The following is a 10,157-nucleotide window of genomic DNA, read 5'->3' as shown; positions in this document are numbered from 1 at the left end:
CAAGCTTTTCAAAATCACCAATCAAGCTCCAATATCCACACATACACAACCTAAGCCACAACCATCATACCCATACACAACATCTCAAAACCCAACATCATAAAATCATAAAATTACACTAGGGTTAAGAACCTTACCTCATCCAAGGTCCAAGGAGACAAGATTAACCTTCTCCTTCAAGAGAGTTGGGTCCTATAACATCAAAGAACCCAAAATCTCAACATTTCACCCATGAAACTCGAAAATAAGGGCTGAGATTTCGAACGGCATCACGTGGCTTACCTCAAGATTGGTAGTATGGGTTTTGTAGAGCTCTCCGTGATGAACGCGTGGCCGCAAACGGAGCGGCAATCGGAGCTCTAGATCAAAAGTTATGGTGGTTTGAAGATCAACCAAGGGAGAGAAGTTGAGAGAATGTTCTTCCCTTCCTCTCCACCATTTCAGCTTGTGTGTGTAACAAATGAGGAGAGAGAGTGCTGAAAACTAGGGTTTTGGTTAAGTTATGTTGGGCCAAGGGCCCACTTTGGGTCCGGTTGGCCCGATTTGGCCCGTTCGGTCTAATCTTGGTCCGAATTTTATAAAATTGGTACCAAAATTCTCGTCTCAATCTCCTCTATCACATTTAGCCATAAAAATCACAGTTTTGGGCTTTCAAGAATAAATTCTCATTTATGGGTTAATTAGCCGTTAATTAACCGGGTTTTACATCCATTACAGCCCCAATGATATCTCTTATGTCTTCTCTGGATATGCACCACTTAGCATTCGTCTGATCCAGCATGCCATTCGATCTGGATGGTAAGTTTGAAATTTCAATACTAAAGGCCCTCTTCGTAGCTATTATTGAGCATGGAAATTAATTATTTATCTAACATGATCATATATAAAATTTAAAGACAAAAGTTTATAGAGCTGCAAGTTTCATTTATAAGCAAGGTTCCAATGATGTTATTGTTATTATTAGTACATACTACTTTATAGTTGTGCTCTCTGTTGAGTTCCAATATTGTTCAGTTTCTTAACTTATTTCAAATTGGAAGACTATATTGTATTATTATAAATAGCAATTTCCATGCTAATCAAATTATCTTAGCCTTTAGTTCCAGATTTTCATTTAAACACAATACATTTATTCAAAAAGATAATTTGATTGTGAGCTTAGTTTTAAAGCAACTCATGCAATATTAAATGTGATAATTGGTCTCTCAGGCGTCCTGTTGAAGAAATTTTGAAGCTGCTACCTGGACCTCACCTGGAAACAAAGAGGGTTAGTACTTGCTAAGTTGTCTAAATCATAATATCGGTGCATGCTATAATTGGCCAGCTGAAAATCTTATAACTGTTCCAGCAATATTTCACTTATCCTGTTCATATTAGTCACATCACTTGTATACTCCACTTACCTTAACCTCTCTTTCTATTTATACTTAAAATTTGGCTTGCTTGGTTGCTTTTACAGGGTGCATTCTCAAATAGCCCATCATTTGACTCTTTATCAGGGGTTTCAACCGGCATAGCCAAGTATGGGTTTACATCAATCTCCATAAATACAATGCTTGTGCCTTGATTTGACACTGCTAAAACATTTAGCAATAATAATATAACTAATAAGGTTCAGATGGATCCTATCTTTTATTCATCCACAATTTATTATTTGTTAAGGGTATCACTTAGCAACAGAGGTGAGCTTTACTACCTGGGAAAATAAACCCTAAATGCAAGAAAGAATTCAATCGCTTTTCTATCATTTCCTTTGTTTTTAGTTTACTGAAAGAGATAGCAGTTGGAACTTGGTGGTTCACATTTGAAATAGAAGTTTTAGAAATTGCAAAAGATTTTAGTCTTAAAGGAAGAAGTTTTATAACTTTTTTGATAACGTTCTTTTTCCCTTCTGACCTGTTACATATTTCAGAGTACCTGATGGGAGGCATGCCCTGGTGCTTGTTGTCTTTGTTGGAGGTGTTACCTTTGAAGAGATTTCTGCTCTTCGGTTTCTCTGTTCTCAGGTGTGGCAATCGTTTCTTTTTTCAAATTGCTTTTAACATGCTAACCAATACATTCTTCCTACTATTTAGATCTTGGTTTTGTAAACTTGGCTATTGATCCATAATGTAGCAGGTGAATGGACATATTTGCTTAGTAAATTTGTGGCTTATCATGTCTTATCTTTTTGATGATGTGTACTAGAGGCATTATCTTTCTAGAATGGTGTATAGTGTGTCACATTAGGTGTGAATCTCTTCTTGTCATGAAATCGCTTGTTTCAAAAGGTTAAACTATTAGGTAGAGATACATAAATCGTCGCATCCAACACTTCTATTTGGTTCCTAAATCAAATTTATAATGTTGATTTTGCAGGAAGGCATGTCATATGATTTAATCATTGCAACGACAAAAATAGTCAATGGACAAACCTTGGTTGAGACATTTATGGAGAAGCTAAGTTGATCAATCATTGCAATTCTTTTTTTTTCATTTTTTTTATTTTTATTTTTTATAAAATAAATTGTCTTTCCCAGCTTAGGGGGGTGAGATTATATTTGATGATGCCAAATGAAAGCTATATGCAGCCTAAACGAGTTCTTCTAGAGTGATGCTTAACCAATGTTTATTGATGTTGTAAAATAAGTGAGGCCTGGAATATGAGAGTTGTTTTTATTTAGTTCAACTATCGTATATTTGCCTACTCTTATCTAGTTCTTTAATAGAATCTTGGTGCCTCTTCCATGGCTTAAGATTTCTAGAGATAGTAAAGTGTGATGAATTGTTAATTTAACTACATTTGAGAAGGAACCTTAATTTGTATTCAAAAAAGTTAAAAAAAGAGACCCTACCATTAGCAATGATTACAAGATTTTAATCCGAAGTTCGTTAATGAATTGGAGTCCACCCTTGGTGGCTGGCTTTACTTGCAGTTACACTTTCTGCTTTCTAGGATGTTATCATTTAACATTTCCAAAACACTCCCTTCGTGATGTTTAATCATTTTCGTTCCATCATTTGCCACGCTATTGTGGTACCTACAACGTGAAAGTGTCATGGTATATCTTTATAGTAAACATCTTAGTTTAAACATTCGTAATGATATATTTTGTACTCGCTTGTCAAAATATTTGTCTAAAGAACCAAAAAATATAGAAAATAAAAAACTGGTATTTCAAAATAACTATTTATTCCGAATAATTAGATCCACTCATGTAATTTTAATCATTATTAAATTTATTTATTACTTTTCTTATATGTTTCTAGTTGGTCATTTTTAAACAAATAGTCGAATACAGTAATTTGTAAATATTCAAGAATCATCATTTAATAGATATAAACGTGATTTTGAATTTAGAAATCTTGTACAATCGTCACATAACATCTTTTATAGCTAATTTTACAACATTTCTCTTTACAAAAAACTAGAAAAGTACAACCACAACATAATACAAAGTTCCTGCACATTTTGCATGCTCAACTCTATCAGCAATGCAACAGAAATCAAAGTGAAGGAAAAACAATGGAGAATAATACACCATTATACCAGGTGGACATGGCTTACAGTATAATATCATCTAAACATCTATAAGCTAAACAATGAAGTTACATTGTCATTAAGCTAAGAACTTTGCACATTCTGATCCCCTTCAATCTGCTGTAAGACTTCTAATATGCTTCTACAAAATAGTTTAGTACTTTTGGAAAATGTTGGATTTAAATATTTTTTTTTGAAAAAGATAAACTAATTCCCTCTATTTCAAATTGAAGTTGTCTAAATTGTTGTACTATTTTTTCTAATGATGTTCATATTGAAACTGTTTGATTCAAAATTTCTTCCTAATCTTTGAATTAACCCGCTTTATGCTACATTTTGTTGCATATATATATATTCTTGTTGTTTGGTAATCTCACGTATTCCTTCAAATCCTTGCGAAATACCACCTTTGTCCAACTGTGAACTTGAGTATTCTTCCAATTTCTCGCATAAACCTTTCGTGCCGTTTGTCTTTCTCTTCTCATGTTTCGTATTCCTTATATGCGCTAGTTCTTAGGGACACGATTTGTGTGTACGGAAAGTGAATATGGTCAATCTATGAAGTTATAAGGAGTTGTGGAGTTTTGAGGCAATAAGAAGAAGTGATCACGCTTTATTAACTGACATCAACTTTGATGCCATGGCACTTGTCTTTGTTGGAAATGTTTGTAGTATTTTGGAAAATGGTTGGAGGAATGGGCTAGAAGCCCAGACTAAAGAGGCCCAAAATACTACAAACATTTCCAACAAAGACAAGTGCCATGGCATCAAAGTTGATGTCAGTTAATAAAGCGTGATCACTTCTTCTTATTGCCTCAAAACTCCACAACTCCTTATAACTTCATAGATTGACCATATTCACTTTCCGTACGCACAAATCGTGTCCCTAAGAACTAGCGCATATAAGGAGTACGAAACATGAGAAGAGAAATTAGAATTATTTTATTAGAAATAACTAAATAGATTCGGAGATAACTTTATTTTGAATCAATTAATATTCTTAAGTAATTTTTTTATATTGGAATATTTTGTATAATTTTAGTAATTGAAAAATAAGGAAGGATTGTATGATTTAATTTAAGTAACTTTTATCATGAAAAAGTTACGATTTATTTTATTAATTTGATATCTTATCTTATAAATTAATTAATTAAGAGTAATTAAATTAGTTTTATTAATATTTGGAGTTATGTTAATTAATACTCTTGTGTAATTTTATAATTGTTATTTCATATAATTTGAAATTAAGATTTAGTAATGGAAGCAATATATAACTTAATTTAAGAAATTTCTATTATGGATAAATTATGGTTTATTTTATTAGTCTGAGCTCTTAGAGATTAACTTATTAGCTAGGAATGATTAAATTGATTTTTATAAATACTTTAAGTTTAAGTAAGTTAATATTTATGTACAATTTTTATTATAATTAAATATTTTGTAAATTAAAATTAAAGTTTCCGTAATAGAAAAATAATAAAAAGTTATGTCATTTAATTTGAATCATTAAATATTGAGTTTAAACTACATTTTATAAAAATGTGATTAATATACTTATTTTTTTAATTTAAATTAAAAATAATTAATTCAACTTAATAATATGTTGATAAATAATGTTCTTAAATATTTTTAAGAAAGTATATTTGATTTTAAAATTATTCTACCCTTTAATTTTATCAAAATATCTATTCATATCTATCCATAATCTTTTATAAAATTTTAATTTCTAACCCTAATTCCTAAAATTAACTCAGAACCCTCATTTCCCCAGTTCCTAACCCTAACAGCCGCAGCCTCAACCTCCTTCATAACAAATGCATACAAATTTAAGAAAGGGGGAAACAGGGAGAAAGAGGGAAGAGAAGGGAGACGGCGCTGGCTGGGGCCTCGCCGCCGTCACCGTCCCTGTCAAGCGTGAAGGGTGGAGAGGAGAGAGCTTGCATCCAAGAGAGAAGAGATGCTGTCTGCCGTCACCGTCGCCGCCCTGGAGCTCGCCGTCGAGCTGCTTCACGGCGCCGTCCCGTCCATGGACCCACAAGCTTGCGTTACTGCCGATCCGTTCACAAGCCGTCGTCGATGGGACAGAATCGCGAAGAGAGAGAGACACACGAAGAGAAGCCCACGACCAGCCTTGTCGCCGTCAGCGCCGCGGGTTGCCGTCGCCATCCTCGCGAGCTGCCACCGCATCGCCGTTACTGAGCTGCAGCACCGCCGTTGTCGCACTCTGCTGCTGCCGCGTCTCGCCAAGCCGCCGCTGGAGGAGGAAGGCCCGCCAGTTTTGTTTCTGCTTATGGGTTTTGGAATCTGAGAAAACGCCACTGCCGTTGTTGTTTGTTGGGTTCAAGATCATTGCTGCCACTGGAATCACGAACCGGAAAGGAGAGGAGGCCGTTTTCTGTTGTCGCTGGTGCTGCCATAGGACGGTTGAAGCCATTGCTGATTATGATTTTGTTATCTGGGTACTGGTCTGATCTTTTCCTTAGGATTGATCCATTTACTTGTTTTGTTTTGTTACTGCTATGGTAGCCATGTTCTGATTTTAATTCTATTTTAGTCCTTGCTTTGTCTTGAATCCCTAGGGCTGAAAATTGCTTTTGATTCCTACTCAATTTAAATCCTCTATTTTACTGCAACCATGGTCAAAGTTGCGAAGGCTGGTATTGTTGCCGTTCTGGTTGTGTGAGAGTTACCGCTGCTGCCCTGACACTAAAAGAGAAGGTATTTGTTACGTTAAAGTATGCGATTGCGACATCGAGGTAGGGGGTTCAAAACGATTTTAATTTAAGAATGCCTACAAGGTTTATTGAATAACTGCAAATAGATTTAATAGCTGTGATTAATTGGTTGATTATGTGAATATTGAATTGTGGCTGAAATTGTGATTGGAATGGTTGAGATTGTGATTTGGAATTGTTGATTGGTGATATTGATTGATTATGTAGATTGGGAATTGTTTGATGACTTATTGTTCAGAATTACTGAATTTTAATGGGTTATGTTGGATTTGTTGCTGTTGAGCTGATATTTGGTATATTGTAATGATAATGAGCTTGGTTGGTGGTTGATTTGGAATTGGTTTTGAGGGGTATTGAAGGGTTGGGTTTTGAATACTAAATGGTTTGCTGAAAATCAGGTTCTCTTGAAAATAAACGGCAACTTTGAAAGTGAATCAGTGACTCTATAGTGACTGAAATGATAAGAATTTAAGTGTTAAGTAAATTATATTAAGTGTAATTGTAAAAACTCAATTTTGAAGGTTTCGTATCAACTAGAGAATTAGTTATGATTTTTCAAAGTTGAATTCTAAAATCTGATTTTCTGCGTAATTTCTATACCGAGTCAGCAACTTTGAAAAACTACAACTAATTCTGTGATTATCGGAATTGCGTGGGACCAAGTCCGGATTAAGCTTGGGAATATAGGGAGCTAGACTGCTGAATTTGAGACTTTTTCATTAAGTTTATGATTTATGGTGAATTTTTGAATTATGGATGTCAAATCTGGTTTTTCTGCAGAACGTTTAACACAGCAGCAACTTGTTTCCTCTATTAGAAATTCTCCAGTTTGCATTTTTAAATGGAACCAATTTTAAATGAAGCTCTGGTTCTAACACTTTAATTTCATAAAAATTTAGAATTGTTAGAGTTGTGGTTTTAAAGATTTGGATTTTTAAAGTAAGATGTATTATGCAGTAAAAGTCAGGTTTTGTTTTCTAAGTCAGTAACTTTGAGACTTTATAATTTTTAATTCTGGAATGATATTGAGATGCAACCAATTGGAGGTGAAAGTTGAGTATGTTTAGTATAGTTTAAATGTTCAACTATTAAACTCAAATTTGAAGACTCTTGCAGGGTTCTGATTGAAAGGCTTTCATACACCTCAAGTTGTAGTTTAAGAAATTTGTTAATTAATCTGGTGTAGGAGAGATGAATGACTAGCTTCCGGTTCTTTTACTGCTCTGTTGTTACAGCTCCTTTCAGTCCTTAACTGCTTTGTTACATTCTAGCTTTCAGTCCTTTTATGCGAGCATTTGTTGTGGAGCTTCTGTTCACTATTTTTTTGTATTTTTTTAAGTGCTTCTATTATTTTATGGTTTTTGTTACAAATTGATGCCGAAAGCTTGCAAAGAATTTGGCCTAATTTTACTATATTCAAGTATTGTTTGTTAGGTTGGATCAGATAATTAGTGATATTCTGGATTCTATTTTCTCAAATAATATTCTGACTTTATTTACAAAATGCAAATTTAAATTTGGCTTTATTAACAAACTTACAGTGGTTTCTTTTTATTTGGTCAATTTAGACTTCAACTCTAAATCTGATAACTTATTCTTCATTCATATGTGTCTATATTTTGGGTTGTTGTCTATGCTACTATGAGCTTCAATTTAGATCTTTCTTTGTGGTTTCTAATTGAAATGATTGGTTGTACTCTTGGTCTAATATAAGATAAGGTTATCAACACTCATAGGTAGGAAGCTTATTGGGAGGCTCCTAAAAATCTTTTCTTACCATGGTACACTCTAACCCCGACAACAATATAAGAAAACAGAGGAAAAACAGAGGAAAAAAGAATTCGTACCCCTTTTATTTTTTCCCCACCTTTCTTAACATGTGTCCTATTATGTTGTCTAAGTTGTGTGTTCTTACTGTTGGTATAAATATTTTGATATTATCCCTTAAGAGTTATTACATATCTTGGAGATTTGTTAAGTTTAGATTTATATATTTGATCATTCCTCCAGTATATCAAGTGACTTTTGCAAATAAGTTGAGCTTATCTTTTATCATACAATCCTAATCTTACCATAACTTGATCTATTATTGTGTTTTGCAGTTGCTCAATGTTCCAAATCCTGCTGTTCTTGACATTCCTGTTTGTGCATTGGGGGGTGGATATTGGAATTATATATTATTATACAGATTGCCTAAAGACTAGGTAATACCATTATGAAAACAAGTTTGTTAGGTACTCATAAAGATTTTTTATGCCTTTGAATGATTAATTTAAATTTTTAATTTAGTCAAAAGAAAAATACTGCAAAAGCATTATGTTATTCTTTTGCATGTTGTCAGATAGGTATATCCATGATGAGGAAGGAAGATGAGAACGATGAGTCTATAAAAGTAATTCGTTTCCGTTGCTGTTTCCATATATTTTTTTTAACTCAAAACAAATAAACAAAGGCCATGATTTTATATCAGCTGGATTTGATTTTAAGAAAAGGATTTAGGTTTGGAAATATTTGAAACTTTTTTGTGGTCAATTATTTGAACTGGAACCAACATACGGACTTAAGAAATTTATGTTTAAAGGTTTTGTTCTGATTTTTTGCAGGAATCTTCATCTCTTAGAAAAATATTGGCCGTGAACTTCAACTTCCTGCACATGGTAAAAGAAATTCAAAAAATATAGTCATATGAATAAGCATACAAATTAGAAGTTTTTAACAATTATTTGAATGGTTTCTACTCATTGCAATATTGTGCAGTTAGTTGGAGATGATTTCTTGATGTTTAATGCAAAACGCATTGAGAGAGTAGTACTAGAGTATGCATGTAACGCTCTTTTTCTTAAGGTAAGTGATTTAAATGGACTTTGATGGGGTTCCTTTGTTTAGTTCAAAATTGTTCTCACTTTTTCTTCATAAAATTAATCATATTTCGTTAATAAAGATGTTTGGATATCCAGAGTTTGAAAAAAGTTGCTTCTTTATGCAATACCTTAGAAGTAGAGTTTACAACTTTTTTACCCATATTAAAACACTGTTGCATGAGCTATTTTTGATAAATTATTTTTTTTTTAATTGCTATTTTGTTATTTTTTTTATTGCTGTTCTTCCTCTGAAGTTAGAAGTAAAATATTTAAAATTAAATAATTAAAAAAATCAACCAGCAATAATCTCAATGAAATGTAGAATAATGATATAACCAACTAAATGATTGGCATTTTCAGAGGCATCCCTTTGCCTTTCCATATAATAGAGGATAGAATAACAATTATAGCTCTCTATGACGCACAGGACTTTCTCACATTCTTAGTCTTCTTGAGGCAATATTAATATCTAACAAGCAGACAGATGCAACAGCTTTGTTGTATTTGTTTAGCCACATCTGTTCTTTGTTTGTTTATAGATTTTCTGATATGATGGATATCGTATCACCTGCTTTTAGTATGTTTGCCCTTTTATCTGTACAAATCACTTGCTCCTTTTAACTAAAATACCAAGTGAAGTGCAGAACCAAGGTGGGGAACTATTAATGAAAAATAGCAGCTTCCTACTCAAAATAAGATGAAAATAGGATAAAATGTGAGTGAGTTGAAATCCTACAGTTTGGAGACCTTCTCTCTCGAGCATCAGCATAGACTGCACTTGCAATTGAACTGCAGCATAAAATTGCTTCTCAGCAATGAGCATACGTGCTGGAACCTGCATCTTAGATCTTCAGACCCAAAATCCTCCATGAAAGATAGAGAAGTTTAAACAGATAACAGAAAAGGAAGCAATTAAAACAGAAAGTTTAAAAGAAATCAGGAAGCATGCACAAATGTATACATGCAAGCAGAAAATGCAACCTTGAGATGCATTTCCTCTAGCACCTGAGAAAGACATTATATGAACTGGATTTACGGGGT

At 33.4% G+C, this 10,157-nt stretch overlaps 2 protein-coding genes and 1 pseudogene across 2 annotated transcripts in view; 2 read left to right on the top strand and 1 right to left on the bottom strand.

Moving 5' to 3' along the window:
• The window catches only part of LOC107478071 (vacuolar protein-sorting-associated protein 33 homolog), a 16,388-nt gene extending 13,940 nt beyond the window's left edge, over positions 1 to 2,448 (top strand). The window contains exons 10-15 of the mRNA XM_052258197.1: positions 718 to 798; positions 1,210 to 1,267; positions 1,460 to 1,521; positions 1,913 to 2,006; positions 2,116 to 2,118; positions 2,359 to 2,448. Of these exons, the coding sequence (XP_052114157.1) occupies positions 718 to 798; positions 1,210 to 1,267; positions 1,460 to 1,521; positions 1,913 to 2,006; positions 2,116 to 2,118; positions 2,359 to 2,448 (388 nt within the window). The remainder of the gene's footprint in view (positions 1 to 717; positions 799 to 1,209; positions 1,268 to 1,459; positions 1,522 to 1,912; positions 2,007 to 2,115; positions 2,119 to 2,358) is intronic.
• A 2,821-nt stretch (positions 2,449 to 5,269) lies between these two features.
• LOC110279059 (vacuolar protein-sorting-associated protein 33 homolog) overlaps positions 5,270 to 10,157 on the top strand; it is a 28,863-nt pseudogene continuing 23,975 nt past the window's right edge.
• LOC107478069 (exocyst complex component SEC8) overlaps positions 9,215 to 10,157 on the bottom strand; it is a 12,366-nt gene continuing 11,423 nt past the window's right edge. The window contains exon 5 of the mRNA XM_052258780.1: positions 9,215 to 9,951. Within this exon, the coding sequence (XP_052114740.1) occupies positions 9,721 to 9,951 (231 nt within the window). The 3' untranslated portion in view covers positions 9,215 to 9,720. The remainder of the gene's footprint in view (positions 9,952 to 10,157) is intronic.

The sequence above is a fragment of the Arachis duranensis genome, chromosome 3 (genome assembly GCF_000817695.3).
Source record: "Arachis duranensis cultivar V14167 chromosome 3, aradu.V14167.gnm2.J7QH, whole genome shotgun sequence".
NCBI lineage: Eukaryota > Viridiplantae > Streptophyta > Magnoliopsida > Fabales > Fabaceae > Arachis > Arachis duranensis.
The sequence above is the reverse complement of the archived record's forward strand: the minus strand, read 5'-3'. Positions and strand labels throughout refer to the sequence as shown.